The sequence below is a fragment of the Ictalurus furcatus genome, chromosome 7 (genome assembly GCF_023375685.1).
Source record: "Ictalurus furcatus strain D&B chromosome 7, Billie_1.0, whole genome shotgun sequence".
In the NCBI taxonomy this organism is placed as follows: Eukaryota; Metazoa; Chordata; class Actinopteri; order Siluriformes; family Ictaluridae; genus Ictalurus; species Ictalurus furcatus.
In genome coordinates, this window is record NC_071261.1 from 27,013,012 (window position 1) to 27,034,727 (window position 21,716).

General features: G+C 39.0%; 1 protein-coding gene across 1 annotated transcript; it reads left to right on the top strand.

Annotated features, from left to right (window-relative positions):
• The first annotated feature begins 919 nt into the window (after positions 1–919).
• On the top strand, positions 920–14,408 carry LOC128610343 (Fc receptor-like protein 5). Its single transcript, XM_053629597.1, has 11 exons — positions 920–950; positions 5,077–5,112; positions 5,254–5,502; positions 5,635–5,904; positions 9,843–10,109; positions 10,317–10,586; positions 10,701–11,018; positions 11,712–11,978; positions 12,673–12,921; positions 13,167–13,283; positions 13,676–14,408. Exons 1-11 carry the CDS (start codon positions 920–922, stop codon positions 13,720–13,722), a joined length of 2,121 nt encoding a protein of 706 aa, XP_053485572.1. The 3' UTR covers positions 13,723–14,408.
• Positions 14,409–21,716: the final 7,308 nt, after the last annotated feature.

The window sequence follows — 21,716 nt, forward strand, 5'->3', positions numbered from 1 at the left end:
ACTTACACCTGCTGATACAAACTATATTAATAACTCCTCAGTGACCACTTTATCTTGGTCAGGGTCACAGTGGATCTGGAGCCTATCCCAGGAACACTGGATGTGATTCAGGAATATACCCTCGATGGGACGTCAGCCCAGTGCAGGGCAACATGCACACACATTCACACCTAGGGGCAATTTAGTATAGCCAATCTACCCACCAGCATGTTTTTGGGAGATGGGAGGAAACCAGAGAACCCCCCCCCCCCCACACACACACACAAAAAAAACCCAAACAAACAAAAAACAACAATGACATAATAAACAACATGAACTTGAGGAGAACATGTAGTAACTCCACACTGAAAGTAACCTGAGCTCAGGAGCTGTGAGGTGGCAACTGCTACCCGCTGACATGATTATTAATGCTAATTAATGTTATGCCTTAAATCTAAATCTAACCTAAATCCAACCCTAACCATTACCTTCACCTCAGTAACTAAGCTTCATAGCAGGTTCTGACAGCATGTTCAGTGAACTTTTCTGATCTTTATGGAATGCATTAAACCCAAAACCTGAAGTAAATCTGACAGAATAGAAAAGTTTCTTGATTTAGGAAAGACCTCATTCTTTTAAAAGAGTTAGCTTGCTTACTCAATCAAACGAGATAAAAAGCTTTCCTCAAAGGTCCACTGGATGTCTTGATGAGATGAACCTGAGTGAAGTAGCAGAGGAACTGTACAAGTTCAGGAGTTGAATAAAGTTATGTTCTGCAAATTGTTGTTATAATTTCTTGGAGCATAGAGGTAGGGTTTATATAAAAAGCACATCAACTTGCATCAGAACGGAAGTCTTTCTCTCTATGTGTAAGAACACAGGAAATGTAGTGGCTTTAACACAGACCACTGATCAGTCAGTCCTTCATCAGTGTGACAAGATGGAGCTCCATCCACTCCGTGTGATGATCTGTGAGTAAATGTTTTCTTTGTGTCTTCATTAGAGTGAGTGGCAGCTTAAAACAATATGTTCAGATGAAGTCTAATGTCCTGTGTGATGAGATTAATGTGTGATTAGGACATTATCTAGATTTTATCACGATCACTTAGTTGTATCCGTGTATATCCATATCAGTTATATGAGTTGAGACCTTGTGAGAATTTTTTATTTTTGCTTGAAAAAAAGCTTTTATTTTGGTTAGTGAGGTTGAGGTAAGGCTTAGATTTATGTGTAGAATATTATTAATTAGCTGTGGGACTTTGAGACAAACGCGTATGTGTGTGTGTGTGTGTGTGTGTGTGTGTGTGTGTGTGTGTGTGTAGAACTTACATGTACTGAATGGTACAGTCTGTGTCACTGTTTTTATGGTCTCTTAATATCTGGTCAGTGTGATGACTAATTATCCATACTTAAGTTTCATGCCAATTTGAATTCAGCTGTTTCCATGGCACAGACTAAAGGAGAATCGACATGTGATGGTATTAATTCTGCTGAATTCTGCAGGCATATAAGATTGTCTGAGTGTATAGACTGCTTTGTTTCTGCTAATGTTCTCAGTGACAGTGCTGCTGTTTAACAGATCCATGACGTGTCTCACAATAAAGGGGCTGCACCAGTATATCCCATCCCTAGTCATTAACAATATGTGTTGTTAATTTTATAAAGTTCATGTGATTTTTTAACAATAAACACAATGCAAATAAATTGCTTTAAGCTTTTTGTTTATATTTGCTAGCCTTCACAGCAGCAGTTATTCATCTCATAATGATGAGTGAAAATAGACTGCTTCTGTCTGAGAGCTGCAGTTAGCTTTGTAAGGGTCCACTCACTGGTCCAACGACGCTATCCAGCGACGTGGTAGAAGGATTCCTGCGTGTTTCTGTCTTTTCGAAGCGATGTGAATACATTTAGATGATTAAATTTCTATTTCCAAATCTGTTTGACTCTCTCTTAAATTAAATCTGACTCCAACTGTAAAAACCTCAATGTTGTATTTGTTTCCTAGTTATTTGTAGATCACAGATCTGTAAATACTTTCGATCTTTTACATTTAATTAATTCTAGTTTATTCTACACTCTAAATTGTGCTCATTCATTCGGATTCGATGTCGCTCAAACTCGCGCTGGTCGTGTACGCGGATGTCACGGTCACAAACTCGCCAGTCTTGGTCATTAGCCAGAGGTAATTGACTAATACTATTTACATGGCTGCCCATGCTTGCCCTTTTCTAAAAAGTATTTTGTTTAGTCCCCTTAGATAGTAACACTTAATTATAGTAACGTTATTTCTAGCCAGAGGTCATGACCACTAAAATTTACAGAGATAGACCAATAATATCGGAGTTAAAATTAGCTTTATATAATCATGCCACAGTTTCCTATGTACACATTAACTAGAAAATATTACAATAATCAGAGGTTTAGACTTCACCCTATTTAGATTTGGTCGATCAACTTTATGTTGTCCTAAATGGAAATTTCCTATCGAGTCTGTACAATCTAAGTGCACTTAACTAAAACCAAGTCATTAGCCTGTACTCTAAAATCTCAGTTGGCGTGCCACAATGCTCCACCTACACCTGGATTTTAGCCTGTGTTTGCGGTAACAAGCGCTTAACACAATCTACTGGAGACAAGAATTTCAGAATATAATCAGGTCCAAAAAGAAGAAATACATTCAACATTATATTACCAATCAAATTCAAACCATAATAATACAACAAAGTCAAAACTTGCCAATACCTGGCATAGAAAACTACACACAGTGATCGTTTGGGAGATCTGCCTACAGTTTCCCCAAATCTTTGCCCAGCTCTGCCCTAAATACCCAGACGCTCTGTGGTCCACCAAATGCTGCTGTTTGTGATTATAATTTGATGTTTGTGGAAGGATGTATCTTATTTACATACAGGAGGTAATTTTAGTGAGGGTCTTAGGAGGGTATGCCTTTAACAGCATGCAATATTTTGCTTTGAACTGCTCTTGAGGGAATGAGACCATATTTTCCAGATGCACTGAGACCTTTTATATGATAGCAAACATGTATAGTCAACATCTTATTCACATCAAAACATGTTATGTAATGCATACAGCTCTTGGGTGTGTTTAAGGTGATCCCGACACAGAGAGAGAAGGGTGTGAGGAGAGGAAGAAGGAAACAGTGTAGTGAGGATCTTCCAGTCTCCACTCATCATGATGTGGTCATTCAGATGGAGTTGATAATTCTGTGAGAGAGATTGAGTTTTCATTTCCGTAATAGTCCTTTGTCCTCAGAGAGTAGTTCTCTCCAGGTTCAGACATCTCGCTACAAGCCTTACAGCGTGTTTAGCCATACTTTTTACCAAAATTGTTTTTGTAGTGCCTTTAAATATAGAAATGATTTGGGCACAGCCATTTGGCCCACGTGTAGCTAGAAGTAATCTTTCTGATCACATGGTTACTCTGGATGGTCTTTCTGTTTCATCATGTGCAGCAGTTAAAGACCTTGGAGTGATTATTGACTCCAGCCTATCATTTGATGCTCATGTAGATAATATTACTAGGATAGCCTTCTTTCATCTCAGAAATATTTCTAAAATAAGAAACATATTGTCACTACATGATGCAGAAATACTAGTTCATGCATTCGTCACCTCTAGATTAGATTACTGTAATGCCTTACTGTCTGGATGTTCCAGTAGGAATATAAATAAGCTCCAGTTAGTCCAGAATGCAGCTGCTAGAGTCCTAACTAGAACTAGAAGGTACGACCATATCACACCGATATTATCAATACTGCATTGGCTCCCAGTAAAATCTCGCATTAACTATAAAATACTTTTATTAACCTATAAAGCACTAAATGGTCTCGCGCCACAATATCTAAGCGACCTTTTGGTTTTATATAATCCGCCACGCCTACTTAGATCAAAAGATGCAGGCTATTTGACGGTACCTCGAATAGTGAAGGCTACAGCAGGGGGAAGAGCTTTCTCTTATAGAGCCCCACAGTTATGGAACAGTCTTCCTATTAGTGTTCGGGACTCAGACACAGTCTCAGTGTTTAAGTCTAGGCTTAAAACGTATTTGTTTACTCAAGCCTACCCTGACTAGATTCTGTTCTACTACTTCGCAGTCATAATAATCTTTTTTCTCCCTCTCTCCTTTCGCCGAGCCCCACATGAATTTATGGAGATACTAGAGATCCAGATCCTTTCTGCCTCTGGATGGAGCTCAAATCTTCTCTAATTCCAGACTGCTGGGACTACGGCTGCTCCTAAGGCCATACAGACTTCATATAAATCCATAATGAACTTTTTCACACTATCTGTTGTTACCCAGATGAGGATGGGTTCCCTTCTGAGTCGGGTTCCTCTCAAGGTTTCTTCCTCTTAAAACATCTTAGGGAGTTTTTCCTTGCCACCGTCGCCACTCAGTGGCTTGCTCAGTTGGGATAAATTTGCACCTTTAATATCTGTATACCATGTTGATATTTCTGTAAAGCTGCTTTGAGACAATGTCTATTGTAAAAAGCGCTATACAAATAAAATAAAATTAAAAAATTAAATTAAATTTGCTGGGAGCAAATTAAACAAGTGGGGTTGTGGTTTATTTCCTAGAAGAAATGTACAGTTGTATTTCCTCTGAAACACTCGAGAGTTATTGTCACAGATGTTTCTCTGACAGACATTTTTCAGCACATTGCACAATCCTAGCCTGAGTGTGTTCATTAACCTGTGTGTGCTACTGAGATCGGGTTTTTCCTCATATATGGCATCATCCTGCAGGCTGTATGTATTACACCACAGCTTTAGTGCACAGGAGCGCCTTTCTCATGTGAGACACAGAGAAGGAAGTGTGTAATCCAGCTTCAGATTAGCAGATGTGGATCAGATTAAACATGAGACAGTAATGAGCAGCATAGTGACCTGAGTGAAAATAGCTTTTTCTAAACACCATTCATTATTGAAACAGGTCGATATATTGCATTTCTTATAGCTGAAGTAAAACTAAATATAGATTTTTGTTGCAGTTTATGACATTGTTCTCATTTGTCTTCTTAAAGAAAAGAATCAAGTCAGCGTTACATCATATTCTCTGTTCCTCTTCCCTTTTTAGTGCTTATTTCACTTATCCGAGTCGGACAAGCTCAAGGTGATTTATACATATTTTATTGCCTATGTTGTGTACATGTTGGATTTGTATTAAGGTGGAGAAGATTGTTTGTACATTGTCATGCAGAATTTAAGTTATTTACATTGACAGTGTGTGTTTGCTTTTTGACTTTTCCAGCAGAGTTTAAACCAGTTCTGTCTGTGGAGCCGAATTCACCACAAATATTCAGAGGAGAGACGGTTACACTCACATGTAGGATTTCAGGAGGAAATGGACCGTACCACTGGTACAAAGATGATGTTAATGTTCACAGATCTGCTGAAAATTACTACACTATAAATGTAGATCAGAGTCACAAATACAGATGTTACGGGTCTATTGATGGACGGTCAGCGGCAGGGAGTAATGAAGTGACTCTCTCAGTGATAGGTACATGTCTGATCTTACACTCCTGTAACATGCACTGATACACATAATCATTACAAAACACACTGATTAAATATCAGATGGTCAGAGAAGGGTGTGTTTGACTGATTTGATGTATTTGTTGTAACTGTACAGAGAGACCAAAAGCCGTTCTGACTCTGCAGCCTGATGGACAGATATCCAGTGGACAGGAAGTCACTTTCACATGTGAAATACGAGGACATGCAGACACTGAGTGGACGTACAACTGGTATAAAGATGGTGTCCAGATATTCTCCTCTGTTGAGAACAGGAAATATTCATTCACTCCTGTAGAGTCTCTCAGCGCTAAGTACACCTGCAGCGTACAGAGAAGCGACTCTCAGACCTCAGAGACCAGTGATGCTGTTATACTCACTGTGTCAGGTGTGTGTGTGTGTGTGTGTGTGTGTGTGTGTGTGTGTGTGTGTTAATCTCTTCCTCACACCAATATTTAGTAACTTCAGCATCACATCACTACATGCAGTGTGGCTTAAGGTCACAAGATTTATTTTAAATGTCACAGATCCGGAAAAAAACCCAATGTTTAGTTACTTATCCTGTGTCTAGTAATGATTAATGGTGTAGTTGTACATTCACTGTGTTCAACATTCATAATAGTGAACACACTGATGAAGATGAATTCATTAAGAGTGTGAATTTATGCACCACTCATAAAGTACAATTTTTTAAGAAATTGTGTTTGTTCAATTATGAACAGTTTATTAAATTAATTCCATGTACAGTATATATAGAGTATAATGATATTATAAGACCATGTTGTCCATGTAATAAAGTCACACAACTGTAACTGTTTAACAAATGCTGAATATAAATACATTATTAGACACAAATCATCTGATTAAGATGATAAAACTATTGTTGATGTTGTAAAGAGGAAAACTTTAATATCATCATCATTTCATATCAACAGAAAAACCCAAACCGACTGTGAGAGTGAATTTTAGATATTTATATTTTAGATATTTATAAAGCCTGTCATTCATGAACAGTGAGAGCAAAAGTTAAAGTAAAGTACTGCTGAGTGTGTGTTCATCAGGAAGAGAATCTCTGTTATAAGAGATACAGACTATCAGATATCAGTGTTATGTAGGGATAATAAATCTCATGGTAGTAGAAAGATGGAAATTATAATTACACAGCACTCATGTTAATCAGACTCATAATGGTGTTTATAACTGTAACTGAAACACAGACATTAGTGCTGAAACACTCACTACAAAATATTAAATTATGATCAATATAGAAAGAATGTACAGTGTGTGTCTGATACCAGAGGCCTTAAAGCTACACTGTAAATAAATCACCTGCTTTGTCTCTATAAGTGCTGACTAATCACTTTGGAAATCATACATAAGAGACCTGGAGCCAGATCACATCAGGATCTCAAATAATTGTAGGGATTTTTTTTCTTTTGCTTCATTCTGCTTCCTTACCAATGACCAAAACATGGAATTATACAGAATAAAATGTGATGGCAAATAAATGGATTAAAAACAACAATGATTACAGTGAGGGAAAAAAAGTATTTGATCCCCTGCTGATTTTGTACATTTGCCCACTGACAAAGAAATGATCAGTCTATAATTTTAATGGTAGATTTATTTGAACAGTGAGAGACAGAATAACAACAAGAAAATCCAGAAAAACGCATGTCAAAAATGTTATAAATTGATTTGCATTTTAATGAGGGAAATAAGTATTTGACCCCCTCTCAATCAGAAAGATTTCTGGCTCCCAGGTGTCTTTTATACAGGTAACGAGCTGAGATTAGGAGCACACTCTTAAAGGGAGTGCTCCTAATCTCAGCTTGTTACCTGTATAAAAGACACCTGTCCACATAAGCAATCAATCAATCTGATTCCAAACTCTCCACCATGGCCAAGACCAAAGAGCTCTCCAAGGATGTCAGGGACAAGACTGTAGACCTACACAAGTCTGGAATGGGCTACAAGACCATTGCCAAGCAGCTTGGTGAGAAGGTGACAACAGTTGGTGCGATTATTCGCAAATGGAAGAAACACAAATGGACTGTCACTCTCCCTCGGCCTGGGGCTCCATGCAAGATCTCACCTCGTGGAGTTGCAATGATCATGAGAACAGTGAGGAATCAGCCCAGAACTACACGGGAGGATCTTGTCAATGATCTCAAGGCAGCTGGGACCACAGTCACCAAGAAAACAATTGGTAACACACTACGCCGTGAAGGACTGAAATCCTGCAGCGCCCGCAAGGTCCGCTGCTCAAGAAAGCACATATACATGCCCGTCTGAAGTTTGCCAATGAACATCTGAATGATTCAGAGGACAACTAGGTGAAAGTGTTGTGGTCAGATGAGACCAAAATGGAGCTCTTTGGCATCAACTCAACTGGCCGTGTTTGGAGGAGGAGGAATGCTGCCTATGACCCCAAGAACACCATCCCCACCGTCAAACATGGAGGTGGAAACATTATGCTTTGGGGGTGTTTTTCTGCTAAGGGGACAGGACAACTTCACCGCATCAAAGGGACGATGGACGGGGCCATGTACCATCAAATCTTGGGTGAGAACCTCCTTCCCTCAGCCAGGGCATTGAAAATGGGTCGTGGATGGGTATTCCAGCATGACAATGACCCAAAACACACGGCCAAGGCAACAAAGGAGTGGCTCAAGAAGAAGCACATTAAGGTCCTGGAGTGGCCTAGCCAGTCTCCAGACCTTAACCCCATAGAAAATCTGTGGAGGGAGCTGAAGGTTCGAGTTGCCAAACGTCAGCCTCGAAACCTTAATGACTTGGAGAAGATCTGCAAAGAGGAGTGGGACAAAATCCCTCCTGAGATGTGTGCAAACCTGGTGGCCAACTACAAGAAACGTCTGACCTCTGTGATTGCCAACAAGGGTTTTTAAACCAAGTACTAAGTCATGTTTTGCAGAGGGGTCAAATACTTATTTCCCTCATTAAAATGCAAATCAATTTATAACATTTTTGACATGCGTTTTTCTGGATTTTTTTTGTTGTTATTCTGTCTCTCACTGTTCAATAAATCTACCATTAAAATTATAGAATGATCATTTCTTTGTCAGTGGGCAAACGTACAAAATCAGCAGGGGATCAAATACTTTTTTCCCTCACTGTATTTATATGAAAAATCTCAATCACCTGTTCAATTTATTAAATAAATCTGAATAATACTTTACTATAAATACATCTAACACAATACCAAATGATTATAATCAGGATCTGTAGAAGACGCTGGATTTTTTGGTGCAAGTGGTTATAACTTGTCCAAAATATTTTTCAGAGTTCCATGTGTAATGTTACATTCTTCTCCAAAATCTTCTAAACTCTCTACACTCATGAAAACCAATCAATCAAAAGCATACTAATTATTTCAGGACATATTTTATTATCTTTGTACAGCGCTCCCAAAACCTGTGGTGTCCATAAATCCTGATGAACAGGTGTACAGAGGAGAGACTGTCACTCTCAGATGTGACATACAGGATGAAGAGGACTCTGACTGGATCTACAGCTGGTATAAAGATGGTTCTTTTGTCAGTATTAAACAGGAGTACAGAATCAGTAGTGCTGAAACATCTCATGCAGGTAAATACACCTGTAGAGGAAGAGAGAGAGGAGGCTCACACTCCTCACACACCAGTGATGCTGTTACACTGACTGTATCAGGTGAGTGTGATCATCTCTTCAGTACTCATTAACCTCAGGTTCACCTCAGCACTCAGTACTGGTGTAGATTAGAGCTGCACAATATGCATACAAAGTGTGATATGCAGTAAAGATGTTGGACTTTGAGATGATGATGTGAAATGCAGTCGATGAAGACTAAAGATGTGATTTTTATTTATTTGCTGACTCAATGTGCTGCAAAATGCTGAACATGAAAATGTCCCAGGTTTATCCAATAATAAATAATATTAATGGCAATATGTCTGTTCTTTTATTATTACTGCATTAAGTGTAAAATGAAATAATGAAATGCATTCTGCTGGTTCAAATATTTTATATTGAAGGATGTTTTAAATAACAGTCAAACATAATGCAGTACATTTTGTCTTTACACTTTTACTTGAATAAGAGAACAATGTACTTCACATTAAATCTACTCTCACAAAAACTAAATTACTTTGATGAATACCATAAAATATTTTGACAGATATTCATGAATAATTTTGCTATGACAGGAGTCTTTACAGTGTATCAGTAATAGTGTGTTTATCTGTAGTAGTGATTAGTGTGTTAAACACTCTGAGAGCAGAACATGAACAGTTAACATCCTGAACTGTGTTTCATCTCCAACTGCAGAAAAACCTAAACCTGAACTCACACCAAGTCGTGAAGGAGCTGCACTGAAAGGAAACTCCATGACTCTGTTCTGTACACTGAAGCTGCATTCTGCTGGATGGAAGTTTTACTGGATCAAACCCACACAGAGCACTGAGACTGAAACACACCACTACATCTTCAGATCAGTTAGAGTCTCTGATGGGGGTCAGTACAGGTGCAGAGCTGGAAGAGGAAACCCAGTCTACTACACACACTACAGTGATGCACTCTGGGTAAATGTTACTGGTGAGTAAAAACAGGTTGCAAAACACTGCCACTTCTTAACAGACTTTATATATTATTACATACATATACACTGCATCATTATTAATCACTTAAATATATAGCAGTTGTCATATTAGAACTGTACATTATTGAAGTGTGTTTGTATTTGGGTTAATAATAAAACAAAAATAAAATAATACAATTAATAATAAAATTATGTTTCTGTAGAGAGTCCTAAAGCTGTGGTGACCATAAAGCCTGATAAACATGTGTTCAGAGGAGAGACTGTGACTCTCAGATGTGAAATACAGGGAGGAGGAGACACTGAGTGGAAATACAGCTGGTATAAGAATGATAAAACATTCTACCGCACAACACAGGAGTTCAGCTTCAGCTCAGTTATAAATTATAACAGTGGTAAATACACCTGCAGAGGGTGGAGAAGCAGTGACTCTCAGAGATCAGAGATCAGTGATGCTGTTACACTCACTGTATCAGGTGAGTGTGTGAGTTTGTTATATCTTATCATTAATTATATGTAACAAGATTACCACTCTGTATGATTTTATTTATTTATTTCTTTTTTTTTTTTTTACATTTGTTGTCCATCAGATGCAGCAGAGGCAGTAGTGAGTGTGTCTCCACTGCGCTGGCTGACTGAAGGAGACTCAGTGACTCTAAGCTGTGAGGTTAAACACTCCTCTACAGGCTGGACATTCAGCTGGTACACAGAGGTTCCCTCCAGAGACAGTCAGGGTTCCCTCAGGTACAGTACAGAGCTCCTCTCAGACAGCAGCAGAGGATCTGGAGGCTCCTACACTCTCAGTCCTGTTACTGTGAATCACACAGGAGTTTATATGTGCAGAGCAGAGAGAGGAGAAAAAGTCTTTCACACACGGGACAGCAACCTACAGCCACTGTGGATCACTGGTGAGGAAATAAATCAACTATAGTGTTGAGTTGGAGTGTAGCAGATGTACATTTATTAATATTAATAGAGTTTCTGTGCTAATGTGTTGTGTAATAACTGTTTATATTTAAACTCCTTAGTGAGGAATGTGTAAAGCAGCTGAATAAGCACCTGATAGTAGATTTTTATTCAGATATCATTGTCTAATCAAAGCAAGTATTAGTCCTGTGGTAATTTTAATGTTACACATGTTTATTAAACAGGGCGCATGGTGGCTTAATGGTTAGCACGTTCGCCTCACACCGCCAGGGTCCGGGTTGATTCCCGCAGCTCTGTGTGTGCGGAGTTTGCATGTTCTCCCCGTGCTGCGGGAGTTTCCTCCGGGTACTCCGGTTTCCTCCCCCAGTCCAAAGACATGCATGGTAGGCTGATTGGCGTGTCTAAAGTGTCCGTAGTGTATGAATAGGTGTGTGAATGTGTGTGTGATTGTGTGCCCTGCGATGGACTGGCACCCTGTCTATGGTGTCCCCCGCCTTGTGCCCGATGCTCCCTGGGATAGGCTCCAGGTTCCCCGTGACCCTGAAAAGGAGTAAGCGGTTGAAGATGGATGGATGGATGTTTACTAAACTGTACATTGAAATTAACATCATGATCAAATCAAAATACATGTTAATTTTCAGAATAAGATCTGAATTATAATGTGTGTGTTTCAGGTGAATTTCCTCCAGTGTCTCTGATCATCAATCCCAGCAGAACTCAGCACTTTACTGCTGACTCTCTCTCACTGAGCTGTGAGGACCAGAGTGACTCTACTGGATGGACAGTGAGAAGATACACACACAGTGAGACAGTGTCTGATTGTTCATCAGTTTCAGGATCTACATGTAACATCAGCTTCCTCTCTACATCACACACTGGAGTTTACTGGTGTCAGTCTGAATCTGGAGGACGCAGTAATCCTGTCAACATCACAGTGCACAGTGAGTCTTCAATGTTCTCATCAGTAATAGATGTACAATATACAGGAATAAAGATAACACTTTTAAAATCTACTGAATTGGTGAAAATAAATTATAATATTTTTATAAAGAAACTGAGTGCAGTTTCTAGGGTGACACAGATTTGATGTTTTTATTCAGTCGATTCTAACAAAAGACCAACAGATAGCGCTGTGTTCAGGGCTGCAGAGATCTGAGACACAGAGGTTTATACACACATCTGCACACAAAGATCAGACTCAGAATAAAAAAGAGAAGAAAAAGAATACAGAGAGATGAGACTTTTTGGATGTCAGTATAACCTTTATTACTAACATAAAGAACAAGGTAGACAGAGTTGAGCAGAACACACACACACACACACACACACACAGAGAGAGAGAGAGAGAGAGAGAGAGAGAGAGAGAGAGAGAGAGAGAGAGAGAGACTCATGAAGACTAGTTTAGTTTCAGGATGTTAAGAATATTACAGTGAAAGCTGCTTTCACATCTGAATGTTACTGATAAAACTGGCATTTAAGCATATCTTCTCCTTCACACATGAAGACTCTGTGAGCGCTGCACTGTGTACACTCTCTCTGATATCTACCACTGATTTACTGTAGCTCTCTGTGCTAAAATCATTACTGTATTTTACACACTTTCTGATTTCAGTGTCTTCTTTCTCTTTCCTACAGATGGTGATGTGATCCTGGACAGTCCTGTCCATCCTGTGACTGAGGGACATCCTCTGACTTTACATTGTTTATCTCGCAACTCAAAGATCTCAGCTTCTGGTGTTGATTTCTATAAAGATGGTTCAGTCCTGCAGAACAAGACTACAGGAGAGATGACCATCAGTACTGTGTCAAAGTCAGATGAAGGTTTCTACCACTGTAAACACCCAGAGAGAGGAGAGTCACCGAAAAGCTGGGTTTCAGTCAGAGGTGAGAAATCACTTTATTTAGTTTATTTAGTAAGTAAACCTGACAGGGTTATGGGAAAATAATCAATGATGAGGTGACGTGACGCAGCCCAGTGTGAATCTGAGTTACTGTTACCACCCTGAAGTTGATTATTTTCCAGTAACAGCATTTTTTATTAATAAGATTAGTTTTATCTTTAGACTATGTGGAGTGTTTACCGATATTATCTTACACAATATTATAATGATTATTTTACTCCTTCTCAGGTCGGTCACATGCAGAAGCTCTAATGTCAGTGCTCAGACTGATCAGTAGTCTAGTGACGGTCTCTGTGTATCTGCAGCTGACCATCATTCTGGCAGTGAAGTGTTACAGAGCTCGAGGTAAGAACAATTTCAATCATGTTCATAATTCAGAAATAGTGCAGAAGGATATTGAATGATTTAGTAAACTCCATTACTCTGCCATGGAAATGTGTGTTATGTAATGAAGCTATTTTTGTACGATTTAGAAAGCAGGATGTTGATATGGCTTTAGGCAATCATTAAAAATGGGATGTTATAATTAAAAGAGAGTCACTGATCAACATTATTAATATAATTATTGTTTATTTTCAAACACAGCATTGTCTTAGTACATTCCTAAAAAAAAAAGTAAAATATTCATGCTCAGGAATTGTGCTTAGAATAATATCAAATGCCATTTGAGGACTTTTATTTCAGAAATACCTGTAATAAACTTTATGTGAACTCTTTTTTATTTCTTTATTCAACAGTTCAGACTGAGGAGGACAACACACAGAACGCTGTTATAGAGGAGTGAACAATGTTCATCTATATAAAAAAAGAAGTTTTGTGATTGTGAAATAATATTGATTTGTCACTTGATAAATTATTTTCTATACACTTTTGTTTTTCTGAAGCCTACACACCTCCTCATGGGGTCACGGTGGAACTAATTACATTGTGTGAACTCAATATTAAGGCCTACATGTTGCTAATGTCAAATTCCAAGTATTGAATAAAAGAAAAACAAATAGTAATAGTTAGTTTTTATAATTCGTGAGGCTTGTGCTGTGCTTCTCCAAAATACCCAGACAAAAGTCACCCAACATGGCTGTAACTGTGTGTTATAATTTTCCATATAGATATTTTTAAGTACTAACATAATCTTGGTTATCAATCTTGTGTAATATGTTTCATTATTATAATTGTAATAATAATAATAAGATTTTTTTATCATCATCATCATTATTATTATTGTTGTTGTTGTTGTTATTTTTATTGTTATTATTACATGTTTATCCATCCATCCATCCATTTTTGATACTGCTTATCCTACAGGGTCGTGGGGAACCTCGAGTCTATCCCAGGAAGCATGGGGCACAAGGCGGGTACACCCTGGATGGGGTTATTATATGTTTGTTTTATTAAAAAGTTATTAAAAAGACTTGTTTATCAACTGTGTTGTCTTTGTGATATTTCTCTATCTATCTGTCTATCTATCTATCTACACACACACACACACACACACACATTTGACAGTTGACCTGTAGACCCTGTTTTTATTTTAAATACAAAAAATAAAAGAGGCAAAAGCTTTGTATTTTGTTGATGAAGCGGTCGAAGGAAGTACAACCTGTGTATTAAGTTGCAATGTAAATTGTGTTAATTTCTATTTTTATGCACCTGTTGTCTGTTCCTTTATATTTTTTTTGTAAGCATTTGGAATTTGTTTGGCTCCATACTTTCACTTTTAAGTGAACAAGAGTTTAACACAGTGCCCACACTCTCACTTAAGGTTTCTTCGTACCTTTTACATCTCGTGCACTGGTCATTTTTGTAGGCTACATACCGTCTTATTAATTTTTTAATTTTTAACTGTAGGAAGAGCAACAATAGCTTTCTGAATAAAACACAACACAAGCATTAGAATAGTGCTGCTTTATTATACCCAGTATTATCTTTCTAGCCAGAATATTTTTTTTATCTCTTTAGAATTTCTAGAGACTATTTTTAGTTAAAGCAGCCAAACAAACAAAGAATCACGGTGTTTGTACAAGCAAAGGAATTTGCTTGTATTCTCTCATTTGTAAGTCGCTTTGAATGAAAGCATCTGCTAAATGAATAAATATAAATGTAAATGTAAATGAATCAACCTTGAAAATGTCGGTACTTAAACAAGTCACTGTCTCCACTTAGCGTTTAATTGAGGAAGTGCAGGGCCCTGTAACTGCAACTGCGAGACTACTGACTGCAGAGCCACTGGATCAGTGGGAGGGCGAGCTGGCATTTGACCTGGCACTTTTCAAACTACTGGGGTGGTGACCCAGCACTTCAGGTAATAACAGACAGGTCTGATTTGGTTAAAAAAACAATCAAAACTTCCAGTTCAGCTGTGGGGTGGGACATTCCTCCTAATGGGGATCTCTTATGAGTGATAAAGGCATGAATGCCAACATAGCAATTTTGTTTAGCGATGTTTAGCAACTCTTCAGACTACCCTGGCAAATTATTTCCCCCCCAAAAGCCCTTAGCAACAAATTTAGCTACTTTTGAACTGAACAACTTTTGAAAAGTGACTCAAACGCTAAAATGCACACATTTTCTCTTTAAATGAAGCAAAAACCATTTTCTCTGTCACACACTCGGTCACAACACACGGTCTGTCTGCCTGTCTGCAAAAGTGCATTAGTGACACCAGCAGTAGTAACATCTCAGCTAGCTCAATAGCCAGGCACAGAGGCAGCAGCAGCAATCATTGTTGCCTGACTGCCGCTGCAACAGCATGTGTTCAATGAGACAAACTTAATTTTTTTGGTCAAATCTTTTAAACACATTCAGTTCAGACTACAATTGTTTGGTTGGGAAGTCACAATAAATTTAGAATTTCATCCACAAAGTAGCATTAACATCCTGAAAAGGGCCAAAGCCTTCAGTAACATTACTACATGCTAGCACACTCACCTCAGATGAACATGATGCTAGTCTTGAAAAAGGTTTTCAACATTTCAAGAAAAATGTATTTCTCTGGTGTTTTGTTTGCTAAACTTACTTGATATGTTTAAATAGTTCAACAACCACAGTTAAAACTCAATGAATATAGTTGGTCATGAATGTTTGATCTTGAACAGAACTTACAACTTCAGTAAACACGTCTCAATCAAAAGTGTACAGTCAGAAGTATGGAAAAGAGTGGGAGTCTGTAGCTGAATTTAAATGCTGGCTGAAGCCAGTAATTGAGGATGAGTCAGGCATACTGTGCGTACTGCAAATCAGATATGCTTGCAAAAATGTATGACATCAACAAACTGTGCTTGTGCTACAGCAAAGCATATAAATAAATAAAAAATGTAGAACTCCGCAAGCCAGTCTACATTATCACAGTTGGGTAAAAAAGTGGATAACTGCAAAAGCACAGAAGTTACTATGGCGATGAGCACTGTTCACTACTCGGATAGAAACTTGGCTTGAGAGGCCATCTCTTCGACCTCGAACAGGAACTTGGCTTGAGAGGTCGCCTCTTCAACCTCGGACAGGAACTTGGCTTAAGAGGTTGTCTCGTCGACCTCAGACAGGAACTTGGCTTGAGAGGTCTTCTCTTCGACCTCAAACAGAAACATGGCTTGGGAGGACACCTCGTTGACCTCTAGCAGGAACCTGACTTTAGGCTGGAGCTCTGGGGATGAGACCACCTCATGGGTCTCACGTTGGAGCTCTGGGGAGGAGGTCACCATGTTGACCTCTGGTTGGAGATTGGCAGGTGAGACCGCTTCTCGGGTCTCATGCTGGAGCTCTGGGGATGAGACCGCCTTGTGGGTCACCCAGTTTACCTGCTCATAATAGGTGGTGAACGGCAAGGCAGGTGTTTCTGTGAGGCAGGCCTCCTCCAAAAGATCCTCCAGGGTGGCCCCGGATTCTGGACTGCCGAACACCATTTCGAATAGTCCCACAGTCTGAGTTACATTTTCAAGTCTCCTGGATTCCATGGCTACTAGATGCTGTGCCCACTGGCAGGCTGGGCCAAAAACCCGGGACAACATGAACCTTAGCCATTGCTTCTTGCCGGGCTTTGGGTCTGCTAGGCTTGAAAAATAGAGCTGAGAGTCAACAAGAAAATATACAGGGTAGGCAAAAATCCCATCATACAGATCTTGGAGATCTAGGAAAGCCCACTGAGGAAACTGGATCGAGTCCAAAGCTGAGATGGTTCGCTTGGTTTCCTTAGCTTGACGTCTCCTCCATCTTCCTACTGCATCCATGGTATGGTGAGGTAGGACTGATGCAAATACAGATAAGAGGTTATTTAGAGAGAGACAGGCAGACAAATCCAATACATGAGACAATAGCATGGTCAAGAAACAGGCAATGGGTCAGGCGATTGACAAACAGGCATAAACTGAGCAAGGTTAGAATGGAGAACGAGAAATGAGAAGCAAGATCAAAGAACATGAAATAAAACAAGGAACAGGATACAAACGTTTTGGACAGTGATAACACTCAATACTTCGTGAAGTGCAAAGAGACACGAGGGGTGTAAATGACAAACGTAATCATGGGTGAAACACAAGACAGCTGAGAACAAAGTGACACCTGACACCTATGGGAAACAACCAATGACAATACAGGGGCAGAGACAGGACATAAACCGTAACAAAAGCATGTGTCGAAAGTAAACAAAGTCAATGTCACTGAAGACCCAAAAGCGTGTGTTCGCTAAGAGCTTGCGCATCAGGCTCGTGCTTCGGGTTTCCGAGGAGAAATCGTGACAATACACAATAAGGATAAAGGTTCAATATTTCTTATTTTACAAATTTTACAAACTTATCTTTAAAATACAGTCTCCTAAAAAAAGGATGTTTCTTTTTTTTACTGAGTATATATTCATTAGTCCTCAGTGACCATTTTATCTTGGTCAGGGTCACAGTGGATCTGGAGCCTATCCCAGGAACACTGGATGTGATTCAGGAATATACCCTCGATGGGACGTCAGCCCAGTGCAGGGCAACATGCACACACATTCACACCTAAGGGCAATTTAATGTATCCAATCTACCCGCCAGAATGTTTTCGGGAGATGGGAGGAAACCAGAGGACCCCCCCCCCAAAAAAAAAAAAAAAAAAAAACCCCAGCAAAATTACAAAAACAACAAACCAATATGAACTTGAGGAGAACATGCAGTAACTCCACACAGACAGTAACCTGAGCTCAGGATCGAACAGGAGATGCTGGAGCTGTGAGGTGGCAACTGCTACCTTCTGCACCACTGTGCCACCCACTGACATGATTATTAATGCTAATTAATTTTATGCCTTAAATCTAAACCTAACTTAAATCTAACCTTAACCATAACCTTCACCTCAGTAACTAAATAGCTGTTTCATATAGTTCATGCAGACCACACACTGTGCACAGGGCAGCATATCTCTGCTGGGGCCTCAAAAATAATCAGTTCATTAATTAAAAAAATTAAATTATATATATATATATATATATATATATATATATATATATATATATATATACATACACACACACACACACACACACACACACACGCACACACACATATATATATATATATATAAATTTGTATGTTTAGTATGCATGTTTTCTTCATTTTTTTAAAACAATGTCCTCCATCAGTAATAAAAGAAAATGCCATTTAACTACCCCATTTTGTGACTAGCAGAAGCCCTGCCTCCTAGCTTCATAGGAGGTTCTGACATCATGTCCAGTGAACTTTTCTGATCTTTATGGAATGCATCAAACCGAAAACGTGAAGTAAATCTGACAGAATAGAAAAGTTTCTTGATTTAGGAAAGACCTCATTCTTTTAAAAGAGTTAGCTTGCTTATTCAATCAAACGAGATAAATAGCTTTCCAGAAAGGTCCACTGGATGTCTTGATGAGATCAATCATGAACCTGAGTGAAGTAGCAGAGGAACTGTACAAGTTCAGGAGTTGAATAAAGTTATATTCTGCAAATTGTTGGGTTCACATAAAAAGTTGCATCAGATCTACTTGCATCAGAACAGAAGTCTTTCTCTCTGTGGGTAAGAACACAGGAAGTGTAGTGGCTTTAACACAGACCACAGGTCGGTCAGTCCTTCATCAGTGTGACAGGATGGAGCTCCGTCCACTCTGTGTGATGATCTGTGAGTAAATGTTTTCTTTGTGTCTTCATTAGAGTGAGTGGTGGCTTAAAACAATATGTTCAGATGAAGTCTAATGTCCTGTGTGATGAGATTGATGTGTGATTAGGACATTGTTTATACTTTAGAAAGATCACTTAGTCGTATCTGTGTATATCCATATCAGTTATGTGAGTTAGTTTATATGAGTTGAGACCTTGTGAGAATTTTTTATTTTAAAAAGCTTTTATTTTGGTTACTGAGGTTGAGGTAAGGGTTAGATTTATGTGTAGAATATTATTAATTAGCTGTGGGACTTTGAGACAAACGCGTATGCGTGTGTGTGTGTGTGTGTGTGTGTGTGTGTGTGTGTGTGTGTGTGTGTGTGTAGAACTTACATGTACTGAATGGTACAGTCTGTGTCACTGTTTTTACGCTCTCTTAATATCTGGTCAGTGTGATGACTAATTATCCATACTTAAGTTTCATGCCAATTTGAATTCAGCTGTTTCCATGGCACAGACTAAAGGAGAATCGACATGTGATGGTATTAATTCTGCTGAATTCTGCAGGCATATAAGATTGTCTGAGTGTATAGACTGCTTTGTTTCTGCTAATGTTCTCACAGTGCTGCTGCTTAACAGATCCATGATGTGTCTCACAATAAAGGGGCTGCACCAATATATCCCATCCCTAGTCATTAACAATATGTGTTGTTAACTTTATAAGGTTTATTCAAATCTATTCATGTGATTTTTAACAATAAACACAATGCAAATAAATTGCTTTAAGCTTTTTGTTTATATTTGCTAGCCTTCACAGCAGCAGTTATTCATCTCATAATGATGAGTGAAAATAGACTGCTTCTGTCTGAGAGCTGCAGTTAGCTTTGTAAGGGTCCACTCACTGGTCCAACGACGCTATCCAGCGACGTGGTAGCAGGATTCCTGCGTGTTTCTGTCTTTTCGAGCGATGTGAATACATTTAGATGATTAAATTTCTATTTCCAAATCTGTTTGACTCTCTCTTAAATTAAATCTGACTCCAACTGTAAAAACCTCAATGTTGTATTTGTTTCCTAGTTATTTGTAGATCACAGATCTGTAAATACTTTCGATCTTTTACATTTAATTAATTCTAGTTTATTCTACACTCTAAATTGTGCTCATTCATTCGGATTCGATGTCGCTCAGTCTCGCGCTGGTCGTGTACGCGGGTGTCACGGTCACAAACTAGCCAGTCTTGGTCATTAGCCAGAGGTAATTGACTAATACTATTTACATGGCTGCCCATGCTTGCCCTTTTCTAAAAAGTATTTTGTTTAGTCCCCTTAGATAGTAACACTTAATTATAGTAACGTTATTTCTAGCCAGAGGTCATGACCACTAAAATTTACAGAGCTAGACCAATAATATCGGAGTTAAAATTAGCTTTATATAATTATGCCACAGTTTCCTATGTACACATTAACTAGAAAATATTACAATAATCAGAGGTTTAGACTTCACCCTATTTAGATTTGGTCGATCAACTTTACGTTGTCCTAAATGGAAATTTCCTATCGAGTCTGTACAATCTACGTACACTTAACTAAAGTCATTAGCCTGGACTCTAAAATCTCAGTTGGCGTGCCACAATGCTCCACCTACACCTGGATTTTAGCCTGTACTAACCTGGTCACAGATTTGTGGTAACACGGACTTAACATAATCTATTAGAGTAAATAATTTCAGAATATAATCAAGTCTATAATCAGCCTGATGTCGTTCGCCCCCGCATGCAGCACAACCGCTCCAATGCGCTCGTCCTTCTTCAGGATCCCGGATACCTGAGCAGCAACATCAAGGACACGAGCACCAGAAAAACAATGTGTGTGCACCTTACCCTTTGTTGAAGCGATGCAGACTTTTTGCACAGTGTAGTCCCCGATGAGCAGAGCGTTTGGTCTGGTCTGACGAGAGAGGCGAAGCAGTTCCTGGTTGGGATCTCGAACAACGGAGGTGGAGAGGTCCTCGCCCGGGTTAAGGCTCTCGCCTTTCGCAGCTGGTGCACCCAAGGTCCGTGGTGAATCGGCACCGGCGTGATGGAGACCTCGGCTGGAAAAGTCTTGGGTGCACGGTCCCTGCACAGAGAAACACATGGCGTAGAGGGGCTGGGAGTGGTAATACCACGCTGCGTGCTTACAAGATGTTTCCAGCGTGGTTCTTTGCTCCATCAGCTGGGCCTGCTTGTCGAGTAGACCGCGGATCTGTTTCTCCACATCCTCTAGTTCCAACAGCACCATGTGAAGCTCGAGCGAATCCTCATCTGCACTCAAAAGCGGAACGACAACAGACATATTTGCTTTTTAAACAAAACAGCGGTAAATGAGATAGATGTGAAATGTAAACACAGCTAGCGGTAAGGTGTGCTAGTGGGCTACAAGCTAGTCGCGGATGTTTGTAAGAACCGATAAAATTTTGCGACAGCGCAACGTTACGATTGTTTTATCTAAAGTAGTGTCAGTTATATTTGTGTAAAGTAATGTAAAAAAAACCCCAAAACAATATATATATATATATATATATATATATATATATATATATATATATATATATATATATATATATATAATTTTAAAGTATAGAAATTAGAAGAATAGCCTCAGCTCGAAGGACACTTCCTGCTTCCTGCAACATGACA